Source organism: Alosa sapidissima, chromosome 21 (genome assembly GCF_018492685.1).
Source record: "Alosa sapidissima isolate fAloSap1 chromosome 21, fAloSap1.pri, whole genome shotgun sequence".
In the NCBI taxonomy this organism is placed as follows: domain Eukaryota; kingdom Metazoa; phylum Chordata; class Actinopteri; order Clupeiformes; family Clupeidae; genus Alosa; species Alosa sapidissima.
Window position 1 is genome coordinate 15502000 of NC_055977.1, and position 18229 is coordinate 15520228.

General features: G+C 45.5%; 1 protein-coding gene across 3 annotated transcripts in view; it reads right to left on the reverse strand.

The window, feature by feature from the left end:
• elp2 (elongator acetyltransferase complex subunit 2) overlaps positions 1-18229 on the reverse strand; it is a 52496-nt gene that overhangs the window by 32414 nt on the left and 1853 nt on the right. For all 3 annotated transcript variants that reach the window (XR_006026130.1, XM_042076662.1, XM_042076660.1), the window contains 14 exons: positions 17970-18047; positions 17209-17273; positions 17062-17128; positions 15206-15361; positions 14571-14666; positions 14200-14300; positions 8190-8321; positions 7645-7794; positions 5751-5942; positions 5422-5491; positions 5133-5231; positions 4040-4097; positions 2940-3012; positions 1301-1505 (listed from right to left, as the gene is read on the reverse strand). Coding sequence is in view for 2 of the 3 variants with exons in the window: in XM_042076662.1 (XP_041932596.1) it covers positions 1301-1505; positions 2940-3012; positions 4040-4097; positions 5133-5231; positions 5422-5491; positions 5751-5942; positions 7645-7794; positions 8190-8321; positions 14200-14300; positions 14571-14666; positions 15206-15361; positions 17062-17128; positions 17209-17273; positions 17970-18047 (1542 nt within the window). In the remaining variant the exon portion in view is untranslated. The remainder of the gene's footprint in view (positions 1-1300; positions 1506-2939; positions 3013-4039; positions 4098-5132; positions 5232-5421; positions 5492-5750; positions 5943-7644; positions 7795-8189; positions 8322-14199; positions 14301-14570; positions 14667-15205; positions 15362-17061; positions 17129-17208; positions 17274-17969; positions 18048-18229) is intronic.

Below are 18229 nucleotides of genomic sequence, written 5' to 3' on the forward strand. Positions count from 1 at the left end.
GGAACAAAAATAGTGTGAGAGAGACAGACAGATAGAGAAAGAGAGAGAGATAGATGGAGAGACAGTGAGGAGAGACGAGATAGATGGAGAGACAGTGAGAGAGAGATAGATGGAGAGACAGTGAGAGAGAGAGAGAGATGGAGAGAGATGGAGAGAGATGGAGAGACAGTGAGAGAGAGAGAGAGAGAGAGAGATAGAGAGAGATAGATGGAGAGACAGTGAGAGAGAGAGATAGATGGAGAGACAGTGAGAGAGAGAGAGAGATGGAGAGAGATGGAGAGAGATGGAGAGAGATGGAGAGACAGTGAGAGAGAGAGAGAGAGAGAGAGAGATGGAGAGAGATTGAGAGACAGTGAGAGAGAGCGAGAGAGAGATGGAGAGAGATGAGAGACAGTGAGAGAGAGAGAGAGAGGAGAGAGAGAAAGGGAAGAGGAAAGACATGGAGGCCAGGGCTCAACTGCTGAAGAGAGATTTCTGACACGACCAACATTTAGTGAGGGGGAGGGGGCGGCCTGATGGGCTCTGGACTCTGACACTGCTCTGCACACATCTCTAACACACACACACACACACAGCATCCGAGTGGCTGTGAGTAATATAGGCCTGAACAAGAACAGACTGCAGATTCCACCTTCCAGCAGAGAGAGAGAGAGAGAGGAGAGAGAGGAGAGAGAGAGAGAGAGAGAGAGAGAGAGAGAGAGAGAGGAGAGAGAGAGAGAGAGAGAGTGAGAGAGGAGGAAGAAATGGCAGAGAGGAAGAGAGCGATAAAGGGAGAGACAGAATGTGACAGCAGAGTGAGTGTGAAAGATGGTGAGGGGGAATAGCAGGAGAGAGGAGAGAGAGAAAGACATAAAAAGGAGGGGGGGTTAACAGAGAGAGAGAAAAAGAGCAAGAGATGCGAGCGAGAGGAGAGAGAGAGAGGAGAGAGAGAGAGGAGAGAGAGGAGAGAGAGAGAGAGAGAGAGAGGAGAGAGGAGAGAGAGAGAGAGAGAGAGCGCAAGATGTCCACAACCTCTGGCTAGTTAGTGTCACAAGTGATTTACCTCTGTTCATCTGGAATGGGAATTGGACACTTTCTATGCAGCAGACAAGAGGGACGGTGGAAGGAAAGAAAAGGCCAAGAGAGAAACAGAAAAGCCCACAGCTTGGAGGCTGGACAATTTTCCCAGCACTGCGACTTTACAGATTAATAATGCCTTAATGGCCATCTGAAAGGATAGAGTTTGAAAAAATAAGAAATGTTTGTTTGCCTTGCTCTTGTCAAGCAGGATGAATAGAGTCAAACAGCTGTGCGTCTCTACCTGTGCTGTCGGGGGCAGAGGTGGGGTCCTGGTCCTCGCGTCTCCATAGCGACCAGGTGCGGTCGCGCGAGACGGCGAGCAGGAGGCGGGAGTCGGGGGAGAAGGCCATCTGCGTGACGGTGAGGCTGTGGCACGGCAGAGACTGCAGCTGCCGCCAGCAGGAGGTGCTCCAGAGCAGGATGGCCGCGTGCTCCGCCTTAGAGGCCTGGGAGGAGGGGGGGGGAGAAGAGGAGGAGAGCGAGGAGTGAGAAAGAGATGAAAGATAAGAAAAGAAAAAGGATAGATGGCAAAAAAGGAAAGGAGAAGAAGATGCATAGATGAGGGAAAGGAAGCTACAAAGAGTATGAAAGAGAACGAGTTTTAACAAAGGCATATAATCTCTAGTTTAATGTTTAGGCCAAGCTTTAAATGAGGATATTTTATACAAAACTTGCATTTAAAATTACGATTCTATGGAAATTACACAAAATCAAACAATTTTTAAAGTGCTTTCCATATTCCTGTTAGTGTAAATTTAATCGTGATGGGGTATACCTGCCGCCAGAAAAAAGCTTTTTAATTGATGAATCTAATCTTGCTTCTAACGCAGCTCCCTCCCCATAACACATGTCTGGTCATCAACGTCTAGCCCTCACCCAACACCGTGTTAACGCCAGTCTGGAGAGGGGCAGCTGGACTGACCAGAGCTCCCTGCTCTGCAGCCATCCATCCACAGCAATATGCTTAATGAGCCCAATATGGCGACACTGCACCGGCCATATTTGTCTTTTCGATCCCCCCCCCCCTTTCTTCTTTCACACCAGAACACGACCCCAAAGTCAGGACAATACCTGCTCACCCGAGACCTAACTTAACTACAAAAACGCTTAATTAAAGAAGAAACTCTGAGGGAGAAGAGAGGGAGGGGGAGAGGGGAGAGAGAGAGAGAGAGAGAGAGACAGAGAGAGACAGAGGGAGAAGAGGACCATGGGGTGGGCAGTGAGAAGGGAGATCTGGAGGTCCTGTTTGACCTTTGGGGAGTGCGGCCGATCGGCACGGTCAGCAGCTAATGAAACACTTGGCGCTGGCGTGTGAGACAGGTGCCCTGGCGGGACCGCTGACAGCACCCCAACCACCGCCACCAGCCGCGAGATGAATTAATTACACCGGCATCCGGTAGCACACGGTGGAATTTCACAGTGTGTTCGTGACGATGTGTGTGTGCGCATGTTTGTGTGGGAGTAGGGACAGAGAGGAAACAGTGTGTGTGTGTGTGTGTGTTGTGTCTGTGTGTGTGTGAGAATGTGTTTTTGCATGTGTTGAGAGAGTGAATGAGAGGGAGGGGTGTTAATATTTTTGTGTGAGTGTGTTACAGAAAGACAGAGAGAGAGAGAGATAGAGAGAGAGAGAGAGAGAGAGAGACAGACAGACAGACAGACAGACAGACAGACAGACAGACAGAGAGAGAGAGTGAGTGTGTGTGTGTGTCTGTGTGAGCAGGTGTGTGTGAGTGTGTGTGAGTGTGTGTGAGCGCAGGTGTCTCGTGTTTGTTTAGTTGTCGTACGACTGGGTGGCAGCTGTGTGGCTGTGTGGTTTTCATGTCTTTGCGGCGGTCTGCAGTGGACTGTGGACTGCGATGTTCTTGTCATCAAGCGGGTACCTTGCAGGCGGAAGCGACGAGTGTCCTTGCCGCGTCCGACGCCAGACAGAAGAGCTCGAAGCCGTGGCCGTACCTGGAAGGAGGAAGAATAGGAGGAAGAGGAGGGGGGGGGGGGGTAATTAGACACTCTCGATGCTGTTTCACCGAGCTAAAGGACAAACTGCACCCTCGCTTTGGGAGCCGGGATGCAAACGAGCTGTCAATCAGATCAATCAAGCAAAATTGCCACGCAGCTGCTTCCAACCACAAACCATGTGCACACACACACACACACACACACACACACACACACACACACACACACACACACAGACAAGGGCAATTCCAAGAGGTATGACTTTTAGGCAGACCCTCAAGCGGCTGCTCTTCATTAGCCATTAAGTGTGTGTATAAAGGGGATAAACAAACATCACACACACACACACACACACACACACACACACAAGAACTCTCTGTCTAATGATGACAACTTCTGATTGTGCTCTGGGCTTTGAACTTCATTCATGTGAACAGCAGATTGAAAAAGTATGAAGAAGTTATTTACTGGAGTTCACAATGGCAACCATTTTGTACTTGGAGCTGAAATTGCCATTACCGAAGCACATAGTTATATGCAAAATATGTGGGTGAGGTAAGGCTCTTACTGATTGAGGGGAGAAAAAAGAAGAAATAAAACAAGTTACATAAAAGTGGGCCCTACTTGAGATTGATTTCTGTATTATTGAGAAACACATTTCTCAGCGGGCGTCTCCGCCGGCAACCATCAACAACACAATGGCTGCACTTTTGAGTAAATGTCAGGATAATATGTCAGACTTTTTCGATGTGAAGGACGCGGTGCTTGGCGGAACAAGCACTCGACGCCTTGACACCTCCATCAAGAAGAATGAAAAATAATTCCAGTATTCGGCTATGATATGAACAAACAGCATGGAACGAGGGGGGGGTGTATGGTTGACGGCAAATATGAAGGCAGCTCAATGGTCCTGTGGCACTTTCAGTCAAGTATGAGAGTGGTGAGGTTGTGGTGGTGGTGGTGGTGGTGGTGGTGGTGGTGGTTGTTGTTGTTGTGGTGGTGGTGGTGAGTGGAGGGGACTTACAATTTCTGGACCTCTGGCCATAGAGTGTTCTGCAGAAGGTGGTCCTCGGGCGGAGGTGCTGTGCATACAAACAAGAAAACATAAATAAATAAACAACCAAACAAACACGCCAGGCTCACAGGCTTGGGAGCAACTGGTGGGGCTGGTGGTGGTGAGCAAGTCAGACAGACTGAGGCCCGGCACACAGACAGACAAACAAATAAATAAAAGCAATGCAATAAAAAGCTACACGTATAGCCGGCCTCTCTAGACACCGCGCTTCAGTCTAATTCAGCAGACAGCCCCTGTCCTCTTCCCTCCACTCCGCGTCGGCAGAAATCCCTCACCCAATTTTCTCCTAAAAAAAAGCCCATTCCGCTTTGCACCAAAAAAAAAAAAAAAACTGGCCTTTATCTCAATTTTCAGCGTCTGTTGGCTCTGGAATAGGTGGCAGCAAACCTGATTTAGCTGTGCCGTGCCGCCGATTGCTGGCCGGTGGGGAAAACCCATTCAGGGGCCCGGCGTCTCTGTGCTCAGACACTTATGCAACAGGCTGACTGGCTCGCTTGCACAGGTCCTGAAATGGCCCCGGCTGCCCCCCCCCCACCACCATCACCTCCCCTTCTCTTCAAACTGCCCAATTCCATTTGGTGTCGGATTCCCCAGACTTTTACTCTAATTGTGTCCTGGCCTCACCCCCATGCAGAGAGAGAGAAAAGACAGAGAGGAGGGGGGGGGGAGAGAGAGCGAGAGAGAAAAAAGAAGAAAGGAGGACAGACAGACAGACAAAGATAGGGAACGAGAAATAGAAAATAAGCGAAATAGACGACACGCTTTATTCCACGTTCACCTCTCTGCTTCCTGTCCTGACCCCACCGGTCATTAGTCATTTTGCAACTTTTTTTCTCACAAATTGCATAACAGCCCCCGCAGCCAACCACTAATTGCTAGTTGTCATAAAAATGGGGCATCATGATCTCGTAAAGACATGACCAGCAGGCTACTAAGGGTATGTTCTCTCCGGTGTCGTTTAAAGCAAGCACACCCCTGGCCTTACATAACTCTATGGGTGGTTGTGTTGAATGCGTGTGTAGCTTCACTGAAGTCTATTTACCAGTGAGAGTGAGGGGCTGGAAGTGAGTCTCTTTATATTGGTCTGATACACTGTTGTAATCCCCATCTCCCTGTTTCCCCGTCTGAGATATCAGGTCACCTGTGGATGCAAGAAACGAAAAGAACAGACACCAATTAAGAACGACATCTTCAATTAAGAAGCACAATAATCTTTAAGCATTTATATGTATTGAATCTAAACAGAGTATGCTGTATATTTTTCCAATTAGACAAGCCAAGAGAAGACATGGAAGACCAGGTAGACATCCAAAACAATTAACTGTAAACACCTTGAAAGACAGCTTTATTTGACAGGCCTAGGGCAGGTGTGCTGGCCCCCTCAGGTAAGTCGATGGTGTCCTGAGCACACACATAGGAAGTAACACAACATATTGAGCATTCATTCATTGAAACACTCCTGATGCAGCCCAGAAAATAATCATTCTTAAATTCACAAAATGGCTTAGACCAGTTAGTCTCTAGCTAAAGGTTGTGTTCCTTTAAATGGCCCGGCCAATGCCTGAATTCTGGCACAGTGCCTAAGAACGAAGATGTCTGCTAATTAGACTGGCAGCAAGTTTGTGATACGCAAACGTCCTGCATGTTTTCCTAGACTCACGTTGGAGGCCAGCAGCTGGTCAAGAGAGGTGGCGGAGATGTTGGCAAAGTTCTCCACGAAGTTGCGGGGGGCGCGGAAGACGCGCAGCACCTTCTCGTCGGCACCTGTGACGAACTGGAAGCGGCCCACGGGGGTCAGACACTGCATGTCGTAGCCGTGGATCTGCGGCCTGCAGATCTCATGCCAGGTGGGCTGCGAAGGAAGATGGAGAGGAGTGGAGAGGTGAGAAAGAGAGGAAGAGTGAAAAAAGAGAGCATAAATGAGAGAAAGCGAGAGAGAGAGAGAGAGAGAGAGAGAGAGGGAAAAAGAGAGCATAAATGAGAGAAAGCATGCGAGCGAGAGAGAGAGAGAGAGAGAGAGAGAGAGAGAGAGAGAGAGAGAGAGAGAGAGAGAGAGAGAGAGAGAGAGGTAAAAGAGAGTGAGAAGTGGTAAAGAATGAGTGAGATCGGGATTAAGAGAGAAAGATTAAAAAGAGAGATAAGGAAATAAGGTGCAGATATAGGACAGGGAAACAGAAGCAGAATAACACAGAAAAATTGTACAGAAATGATTGTTAATATTTAATATAATTATTCATTCAAAAACTTTCATTCTAATTAAAATGATGGAAAAAAACCCCATTACAATTCATTAATTATTAGCTAGCACTAGTTTGCGGCAACTTCCCTGTGCAAACATTGCAAATGACACTTGAGCATCTCAACTATCGACTCTGCCTGCAAAGATGCTGAGAAGCGTACTTTCTCCCCATTACGCACAGACAACTTTCTATCCAATCATTTCAGCTACTTGTCCCGACTGAAGTGCTGATGATGCACTAAGTGTTTTAACCATGACAAATGTGCTTTGATCAATCCGAATTACTGTTTGCTTATTATACGTCTTCCTGCTTGAAAACGATGGCTTAAGGAAACGAGTAATCGCTCAAAGTGGCAGCCCTAACTATTTTTCACCGCCCCAACCCCCACCCTGCTCCCTTTTTATCAGGGGGAAGAGACTGTTTAAAATTCAAGCCCACATGTGGCCGCATTGTAAAAACGAGGAGCTAAAGACCCTGCGAAGCGACGCAACTCGTCTCTGTCGGCTCGGGTGATGTAGGGCGCAAAATGAAAGAATAATATTAGCCCATCGAGGGGATCGTTTCCTTTTCGTTCAGGTTTACAGATTCCTGGGCACCCAGTGTGATCATTAAAACACAGATAGAGTGGAGAGGAACAAGGGTGTGTGGATAATATATCCATGACATGAATGCTGTGCTAATGGTACTGCAATGTCAATGCTATTAGAAGCTCCTCAGCTAGATCAAACCACACTTAAAACCTTTACAGAGTCCAAAAATCAAAGAAGCATAACTCCTTTAAAATAGTTTTTTTAGTTCAGTTAGTTATAATAATTACAATTATCTATTAAATTTCTGTTTACTGTATTGGTATTACACACAGTTCACATAGCAGCTATGATCAAACACTAATCAATATGTCTCTGTGTGTGGATAAAGTGTCAAATGTCTATTTGTTCTAATGGAGAGCTAAATCTCCAGGCCTTGAGTGTATGACAAATTCCAGGACTCTTATCACATTTCTTTATATTAATCTGACAAACTGTACAGAGAGGGATCCTCTCTGCCAACACAACAGATTGCGAGGACAACCAATCATTTAATTTCTGTGAGCTCTTTCACAACATCTGCTAAATGTACATGGTCATTTCCCAGTTAGATTCAGTGTAATGCAATCCTAACGTGGAACAACCATCACAACAAAAATGGCATCTTGTTAAGACAGAAGGGCAGCAGTTTCTTCAGAGAAATATCACCAGTTGTTTTGGGGGTGTTTTGGCAGGAATCTAGCCTGTGAATAAGAATGTGTGGATGTATCAGGGAATGGGGGTTCACCTGGGTGCAGCCCTTCCTCCTCCAGGGTGTGAAGAGTCGGGTGGTCTGGTCAGAGCCTACGCTCAGCACAAACTCCCCCTCCGGCTCCCAGCTCAGGTCCTGCACCGAGTTAAAGTGGCCCGAGATGACCACAGCTGGACTCCACAAGCCCTGTTGCAGGCACGCAGACACACACACACACACACACACACACACACACACATTAAGACAGTTACATACATATGGCTACTATATAGGTTTATACACACAGAAACAATGGATACAAACAAAAAAATGACATGTAATGGAGAACAAATAATGACCATTACATGCACACTGGCATCTCCACATATACAGATGACAGATACAATGACAGAGAAAAAGGACACAAACCAATTCAAACAGAACACAAACATACTGTATAGACATACTGCATATATAATAATGGCGCACGCACACACAGACACGCACGCACACTGAGGCATTTGTGTTATACCAACTGGACACACATGACCACACATTTAATGATCAACACAACTGCTCCTAAATGCCACGTGTGTGGGTACCTCCTGGCTGTGGTTTCGATGCCACAGGTGGAGCGCTCCATGGAAGGCGTGTGCCAGAATCATGGACCCATCAGGACTCATCTGGCAGCCGTAGAAGCCCAGGGTGTTCCCCCCGACCTCGCCGACCCGCACCTGGGTGTCACAGAAATACACAGAGAGAGAGAAAGAAAGAAAAAGAGAACAGAAAGATAGAAAGGCAGAGGGATAGAGAGAGCAGGCAATTAGGGCACACAAATAACAACACAACACAGCAGGAGAGAGAGAGAGAGAGAGAGAGAGAGAGAGAGAGAGAGAGCATTCTAAAATAGTCGCAGGGATCTGTGAAGTTCAGCCTCACAATAATGATGGGGATAAAAGAGTTGGGAGATGGAGAGAAAGTCAGAAATAGAGAGATGAGAGAATAGAGAATGAAAAGAAGAAAAAGGGAGAGAGAGAGAGAAAGCGAAAGCGATGTAATTAATGGCCGCCACGAATCCTGGAAATCAGAGGCGACGTGCGCGTCTGCTCCCCATCCAACCATCTATTATTAAACACGCACCATAAAGAGCAGAGGGGACGCAAGATAAATCAGCAAGACAAGCCAGCGCAGGAATTATGCAAAGTGCCGCCTGTTAGGGAGGCATAAATTGCACTTGGGCTCGCGCTAATGCGCCCCGAAGAAGGCAAAAACAGTCGCAGCGCACCGTGTCAAATTAAACAAATAAGGGCAACAGTGGGGCTCCACAACATAGCCCTGGATCGGCACCAACAAATTTGGAGTCGAGTCGAGTTGAGCGAGGGTCGGGAAAAAACCCTGATCCGGAGAGGCCAAGGGGAGAACGCTAGCAATCATTAGTGTGTGGTGGAGGGGAAAGAGTGAGCGTGGCTAATCTGTTGCAGTTTATATTTAGATGAATATTTATGACAGATATTTTTGTGAGAAAACACCACAAGAGATTAGATAATTTGTTGAGAAACAAGCGTTGGAGACCCAGAAGACGAAAGAAAAAATAATACATAAGGACCCCCATGCGTCAGAGAGAATTAAATCTGCTAGATTAAAAACTTGGGATTTCTGAAGATTTGCATTTTAAACCAGCACTATTATCTTACCGTAGGCAGTGCCACAGAACAAAATCCATTTTAATGGAATGACTCCATTGAAATAGGCCTACACCAAAAATATATTTTTACAAAATCATGCACTTAAAAAACCTGCCAGTAAGCAATTACCAATGTAAAACCCATCACATAACAACCATTAAAACTGATTAAAACATGGTTTAATCATTTCTATGTAATTAACACCATTTCTGCATTTAAATTTGATTGTTAATAGAACTAACACTCTGCTGGATTTGCTCTGGTTCCCTGTGGCTTGACACGAGCCATTTGAGATTGCTACCCGTGACCTGTCAGTAGAAAAGCTCAAGCTTCAGGCACGGTAGAGACTAATAATGGCTCATACCCATCAGGGCCCAGGGTCTTGCACTCTTGACAAAATGGCGCTTTGAAAAAAATATTGGTCATTGCCTCAAAGGCAACCTGCCCTTCACAGGAAAAGCTCCATCTAAAATCTGACACATCTCTAGCCCAATATGAAATAGGTACGTATGTGTGATGGTGTTGGAAACAGTCTTCACACTTCCATGTTTGCATTTGGTCAAGTGGACATCCATTAAACATGATTTGGAAGGACAGTGAAGACGTCTCTTCGCACTCGACAGCCCTCCATAAGCAATCAATCCCCTGACCTTGGCGTTGATGGAAAACCAATGAGTTGAAACCCTAAGCGGCCTCAAGACAATTGGCTACTTTGGGAGAAAAACACATTCGTTTAATAACCTTGTAATGAGTTTTCAACACGACGGCCACAGCTCGGACCGCTGAACACCTATCCTTGTCTCGCTGGAGGGGAATGTATGCTGAAGATGCCCTTCAAATCTTTGTTCCTCCAACCAGAGCCCTTAAAAGCGTCGATAAGGCGGAACTAATGACCGCACAATAAAGACCGCATTTGGCTTCCAAGCGGTCCCCATCTCTTCCAGCCTGTCCTGGAGAGAGTGAAGCAACATTAAGCAGATTGATTTTGAATTCTGGTCCACATCGGTAACGGTAAATCACACTTTAAACGCTCACGGATGTAACTATGCAATCAGTCATGTTTACAGGAAGGCATAAAGTGAGTGAGAAACAAAACGAAACAAGAGAAAAAAGGATGAAGCAAAACAGCGATATGGATCTGTTGTGGGAAATTTGTCTAGCTGCTCAATGCGGAGGAACGTGATGGCGGGCGTAATTTTTTTACAGTGCCAAGCGAGGACAGGGACGAGGGAAGAATGAGGTATGATCTTAGAGGCCAGACTGAGCGTGACGGGGGGTGGGACTGGCAGTCGACAAAAAGCAAGACGGTCCCCTCATACCGAAAAGAGACATCTTGAAAACCAATATGCTCGTGTTTGGCAGAGCATACTGAAACCTGACAAGAGCGACAGCAGTGCACAGTTGCAGAATCAATCCAAGCCATGTTCCAATTTGCAAGTTCTTGAGGAAAAGATGTGCATCCAGTTATCCCATTCAATTGTCATTAGCCTACTTCATAAATTCATTCATAATGTATCTCTTTTTTGCTGAAAACAACAAAAGGAATAGAAAGGTCATACAAAAGATGTTTTTTCTCCTTCATGGAATTAAACTATAACAGACTACTCAAGACAGCTCCAAAGAGATGATCGTTTCTCATGTTGGTTACATAGGCCTATCAGTCTCCGCTAGGATGCTAAGCAACATCACTGCTTCCTGAGTATTTAGCTCAATCAACTACAACCTGGTGCCTGGGAGTAGTGTCTCCTTGGGGTCAATCCAAACTCCCCCCTCATCCCCCACCCCCTCCGGCCCTTCCACGCACACACACAGCTTTTAAGTGACAGCGGGGCTCGTTAGTGGGACGGGTCGTACGCAGCGGTATGCCGGGCCTCCCCACTGCTCGCCAGCTTGGCGGTAAATTTGACCAATTACACTAATCATTGTGGGGAAAGGGTTCCTTGTTAAATGGTTATAATTAGCCTTTGAGATGTTGGTCATTTGCTGTTCCGTCTCGTCTTTAGTCACTCTGCGACCAGGGGGGCTCTACAGGGCTTCCATACTGTTGCCTTCAAAAATGACTCAGGGCCAGCATTTATTATGAGTCTGCCTAAGACAGTAAAAAATGTTTAACAAATTCGGAAGTTACAAACTGTGTTTAACGTGTGTATTCTATTATTGAGAGACCGCTTGTGTAGCTTTTTGAGGGCACCAGCAAGTTTGATGATTCCTTTTTGTCAAAATGATATTTAGCATGTGTTCCACATCTCCCACTTATTTAAGCGGTCCACTCATCGGTTAGGCAGTGGAAATAAGTGATTACGGGTGGGTATCTGGGTCGGCGTGCAAGAACAGACGCTGGTTCCCTTTGTAGGCAGGGCTCCTGTCAGTTCAAAGGCTTCCCCCCTCCCCACTTTTTGATTATAAAAAAAAAACAGTTCCCAGTGTGCTTCATACAATATTTACTTTAATACTGAGAGAAAGAGAAGATCACTGGAGTGCATTTTCACAGTCGTGGGAGCAGAGCCTTGGTAAAAAAAAATCTTACCTCCCTTATCTACATTACATGGACCACAGAAAAAGGATAAAAAAAGGGAGCTTTCTCCCTTTTCTGGCTCTGACACAAAACACTGTTTTCTTTTCTAATTAGAGGAATCTCCCACCTCCTTCCTAATCAAATGTACCAGCATGCAAGTCAACTAACTACTGTGACATAGGCTTGATTAGCAATCACGTGCCACTCAGAAAACTGGATCCCCTTTCTGCTGGTTGTGTGGAAGGGGAAAGTAAAGAAACGAAGAAGAAAAACAAGAGACAAGTAGTGGTGATTGTATGCAAAAAAAAGATCAAAAGGAAGACACTCCTATTGATCAGCTGTTGAAGTAAAAGAAGGGGGGGGCTTATCATCAGCAGGTGAGACGCAGCAGGGCCTTTGAGGTTGACACCAGGAAGGGTGGTGGAGGGGGGGGGGGGGGGGGGGGTTTGGTGTGGGCAGGTTACCTCAGGTACAAAGACCCCTACCAATCATGTGCAAGAATTCACCTATCTGCTGCTCAACAAACCCCTAGATGGAAATAAAGCTAATGTTCTTGGAAATTTTTCCACACTCTATTTCAGTTTCACTGAATAGACAAGAGAAGGGCAGTGTGTGTGTGTGTGTGTGTGTGTGTGTGTGTGTGCGTGTGCGTGTGCGGATTAGGGTGGGGGAGTGTGACAGATGTTTCTATTTCTAAATGGTCCAAAAAATGAGGGGTCCAGCAGAGAAGGCTTGTGCTGGTTCTGCAGGCAATTGGACTGCCCGAGCATCACCGCAGAGATCGAGAGACTGCAGAGGTGGTCTGGAGGACAAGAGGGCGAGGGTGGACCGATGGTACAGAGCGGAGCGGAAAAAAACGGAGAGAGAGGGCACGCCAACGGCCCACTACCCACTGCTCTGTCTTTCCTTTACCTTCATCGTTTTTAAGTCAGTCGTGGTGGTGACCAAAGGCTGCATAAGTAAGTGTGTCCATAACAGTTCACACAAAACGGTAAGCTTTGGCAACAAGATCTGAAGCCTGATGTGACGCATACCGGTATTATCAACTAACAACCACGCTTCCAAGATGGGACGCTGTGTAAAATATAAATAAAGCAGAATGCTATGATTTCAAATCATGCAAACCCTGTATTTAATTGAGAATAGTGCAAAGACCTTTTTAACAACAGGCTGTAAATGTTTGGGAACTGAAGAAACCAGTTGCTAGTGTTTTGAGAATGAAATATTGTCCCATTCTTGTCAAATATATGATTTCAGATGCTCTTCTCTTCAGAGGTCTTCTTAATCATGTTTTTCATGAAACATTACCTTGTCAGTAGAAATAGGTCTTTGGAGATAGTTTTTGCCTGTTGTTAATCCTTCACCTTCACAATAAGTTGCAAGAAATTTGCTATTTACAATAGCGGAGTAACATATAAATACATCCTGACTCTAAAGGTAGATCTACAGTTGCCAAAAATACCTAAACCTGCATAGTGTACTTTTAATTGTGCCTTTCAGATGTGCAAGCTTCCATGCCATAGTCAATAATGCACTTCCATACCACCATAGATGCTGACTTTTGAACTATATGCACCAATAACAAGTTGGATGGTCCCTCTCCTCTTTAGCCCTGAGGATGCAGTCCATGATTTCCAATTTTTTGATTGGTGTAACCACATGACAGTTTTTACTTTGCCTCAGTCCATCTTAAATGAGCTCGGGCCAAGATAAGACGGCAGAATTTCTGAATCAGGTCTAAATATAATTTCTTCTTTGCATGGTAGACTTTTAACCAGCCTGTGTGGATGGAGCATCAAACTATCCATGTTCATTCATAGACAATGGTTATCGGAAGTTTTTTTGAGCCCATACAATGATTTAAAATTTGCATTATTTGCCCAAACAGGTTTTAAGTGACTAATACCTCTGAATCATTACTTTTGAGAGACTCTACCTCTTTGGAATGCTCTTTTTATACCCAATACCCTTACCTAAAGAGCTGTGAAATGTGTCTCTGACCTGGCATAGATTAACTGGTCTGCATCCACATTCATGTCAGATCGGGACCAGGTCAGTGCCAGTCACTTCCACTGATGTCCCTTCTGACACCTGGACAATGCATGGAGGCCCTCACTTTATGAACAGCACAGCTAGTCTACTGGTAAATAGACTAACTCTATGGAGGAGAGATGTAAGGCACACCAAGATGAGGTGCTGGCTGCCGGTGTGTATATCTAATGTAAGAGAAGGAAGGTGCCGCACACTCAGAGTAAATGAAAAAAAACGTTTAATAGGTGATAATGGTTTGGCCGAAACGTTATCGCCTATTAAACGTTTTTAATTTACAAATAGACTAACTCTGCCAAAGACCATGTGTTATTATTTCATTTTTTTTTTTTACAAGCAGCCCTGTAGTGAGGCCAATCTCACCTGCTCTACCCACACGCCCGAGTCCTCCTCCGGGCCCCAAAGGATCATGGTCTTGTCCATGGATGCTGAGAGCAGGCTGAGCGGCTGTTGCACTTTCCCATCTGCAGGGGGAGACAAAGGAACAAAGGAACTTCAGGTACTCCTATAATTAGAACAAAAACTGGACAGCTGGACATTTCATATACAAAAAGGTAATTCAAAGCGCTTTGCATAAACATTTCCAAAACCCTTCCTATTTCATCAAAGCTTTTCTTTCCAGAATAAAGTGAAATTGTCTGGAAAACCTTACAGAAAAAAAAAACATCTACAGAAAAAAAACACACACAACGCCAATGTAAAAGCCCCTGATATGAAAGTAAAAAGATCCTTACCTTTGATGTGTGACGGGTGCCAGTGCACACCATAGACCCAGTTTTCATGGCCAGCCAACACCGTCTCCAGAGACATGGCAAAGACTGACGAAGTGCCTGTGATTAAAGGGAATGAATAAACATCAGAGCTGGAAGCGCACCAACACAACCTGGAAATACAAACATGCATACGGAAAAGAGACATGACTAAACCCACACAGGTATTCAGACCTACGCAATCCAACGGGAGGTTTGATTTAAAAACACAGCTTGTGAGTTTACTGATTTGGACATGCCATTAAACAGCCTGGTCAAATTCCCAGGGATATTCGCCTCAGAAGATTCTAAGCAGTCAGCTTTTGTCCCGCTAATCAGATTCTAAAGTCAGGGATGGGCCATGTGGGTGTCAATCAAATATGAGAATATCAGTGACAGAGCTACATAAAACAGAGAGACCGGGAGGCCTTCCTGTCTACACTTCCTGATAAAACTGATACAAATTTGGAGAGGTTTTGTTTTCAAATCTCCGACTAGCATTAGCTGTATTGGCAGGTTCTGGACCCTATAACCTAAAATGTGACAGACATTCACAATGGACTGATAAAAACTAATTTAAGTTTTTTTTTTAGCTCTTTCTTTTCTCTTTCACACATTACCATTCTCTGCCACTTCAAAGACGTTCTCTTTGAGCCGGAGCACAGGTTCCCCCTGGCCTGCCTCCTGGTCAAGCTCCTCGGGCGGGGCCTTGGCGAAGAGCTTCCAAAGGCGGATCATGCAGTCCTGAGCACAGCTGGCCAGCAGGAGCTCCCCATCTGCACATGATAGAAAGAGAGAGAGAGAGAGAGAGAGAGAGAGAGAGAGAGAGAGAGAGAGAGAGAGAGAGAGAGAGAGAGAGAAAAAAAGAGAGAGAGAAAGAGAAAGAGAAAGAGAGAGAGAGAGAGAGAGAGAGAGAGAGAGAGAAAGAGAGAGAGAGAGAGAGAGAGAGAGAGATTATGATGATGATGATGGAGGTGAGAAAGAGGGAGGGAACCAAAGAGGAAGAGAAGAGAGGTAAAACAGGAGGGAAGGGGAGAAGAGGGATGGAGGGGGAGAAGGAGTGGGAGAGCAGAGGGGGGAAGGAAAGAAGCAGAGGGCTCAAACAAGTGTTAAAACAGTACATGTCAAACTAAATCCTGAACAAAGAGCAGAGAGAGTGAAAGAAGGGGTAGAAGTGGAAAGAGGACAAGATAAGGGACAGGGAGCCATGAAAAAGAGACACACCCAGAGGACACCAAGACTAACCCCCCTCGTAAACACACACACACAACCTCCCCACCCATCCACCCAGTCTGCCCACTCCCTCAGGTCAGTCTCAGACGTAGCTAGCGAGTAGAGAGTGCGACACACTAAAAAACACTCCTCTGCTCTGCTCTGCTGCTTCAATATTTCAGAGGGCCGGAGAGGCTTGTGGCTCCACATGCCTGTCAGGCCTGCGTCTACTTCATGCATAATGCAGCGCGTCGCCCAAGACGCCCGTCAAATGAAAAGACACAGCGCTGGTGGGTGTGCGCGTGGGTGGGTAGGTAGGCCAGCCTTTTTTAATATTACTAGCACATGACCTCTCTTTTCTTTTTTTAATTGTGTTATTATTATTGGATGGCAGATTTGTGATGAGGCTTCTGTTCCGAATTCTTTAACAGCACAGAATGACCGTGGGGGGAGTTTAATAATAGACTGGAGGAACAACATGAAGTTCGTTCGTTTAAAGGGCTGGAGGCATAGTCTTACACAAGGTTGCCCTGACGTCTTATGACGTCCAAAATGTTCTCATGGACTCAGCAAATTTGGTAACACTTGAGTTATCACATAAACAAATAAAGTAGGTTGGGTCAAACCCTGGAAAGTGACTTTAAAGAGCACACAGGCCAAAGAGCTTTCAAACCTCCAGAGTCATTGAAAGGAATTGGAATTTCTTCCAGTTTGTAGTTAATAGCACTGTTCTATATGTGACTCAGAACTATGGGATTAACCTCACCTTGAAGCAATCAGTTACTAGAAACAGACTCCGTCTTCCCGCAATCTAATACATTGTCCCACTATGGGGATGTTCGGACAACAGTTTACATTCTGCTTTAGATTTCCACATCAGGGTTCCCACCCTTTTTCATTGTCAAAATGTCAAAACCTTTCCATGACTTTCCACGGCCTGTAAGTACGTAATTACTTACTTTATGTCACAGGGGAGCTTATGAAATGTAACTTAAACAACATCAGAATAAATGTGCCATACGCTACCTCCTACTTATGTCCCTTGTATGGCTAAATGAAATGTCATGAGTTTTCCAAAACTTCCATGACTTCTCCAGGCCTGGAGAAAGGGATATTATAATTTCATGACTTTTCCAGGTTTTCCATGACCGTGGGAACCCTGCCACATGAACTTATGCGCACACGCGCACACACACACACACACACACACACACACACACACACACACACACACACACAGAACACACAAATGGAGAGGCCCTACCTCTGGCTGCCCATTCCACGCCACGGATCCAGTCCTCATGACCTTGGAGAGACAACACCCTCTGGAACTGCTCAGAACAAGCAACGCATTAGTACACGCTTGTGTCACATCACACTGCTGATGTTACTGTTAATAAGGTTTTCTTACCTGATCACTATGCCGCACATAGATGTGAACCTTGCTGTCATCTCCCCCACAGGCCAGAATGGGTACTGCAACAAAAAACCTCAGTAACTCATTCTGACATTTCATTATGCCTTTATTATCTGCTCCACAAGCAACACCCCACCACACCCCATCCAGAACATATTACAGCTTCCCTATGGGCCAATGATCATTGGCATTGTTAATATTTTCATAACATTCACAACAACTACAATTACCACCAAACCTGATATTACCACCTTAATGCCTAAATGATTTCACATAATATAATACGAAATACCCCATGCTACATAAAACATAATCTGGCATATACTTTTGAAAGTGACCGTGTTAGAATGGCATACTTTTAAAAGGCTTTCTAAGAGTAGATATCATATTGACTAGTCCATGTCAAAAAACTGGTGAATGACTAAACATCTTACACGTGGTCCCTGGCCTGATCTGAAAAGGTCTTCTTGTGTAAGACCAGGAAGAAATACCAAAGCCAGATGTGACCACAGCACATCCCTCATAGGGCTGACATGAAGGGCAGGCTCAGAGTCACACACTGACATAATAAGGTAGGGAGCAGATGTTTTTTCCAACATGACATTCTGTCGTTTACAGAGAGGCAAGCAGTGGCAATGGAGATGGATGAGGTGATCGAGAGAGAGAGAGAGAGAAAGAAAGAGAGAGAGAGAGAGAAAGAAAGAGAGAGAGAGAGAAAGAAAGAGAGAGAGAGCGTTCAGTCGTCCATGGCTTACCTCCGCTGCCTGGCAACAGTGCCAAGGAGACATCCATCATGAAGCCACTCCCAAAAGACAGCGTCTGCAGGCATTCCGCTAAGGAAGAGGGGGAACAAAAAAACACAAAAAACAATCATTCTCACACACACACACACACACACACACACACAAATTAGTCTAAGGCGCAATTAGTCAAGAAATATCTGACAAATAATTATAAGTTGCTCTGACAAACAATTAACCGGACTCTGCACCCTCCCTTCTACCCCCATCCTAAT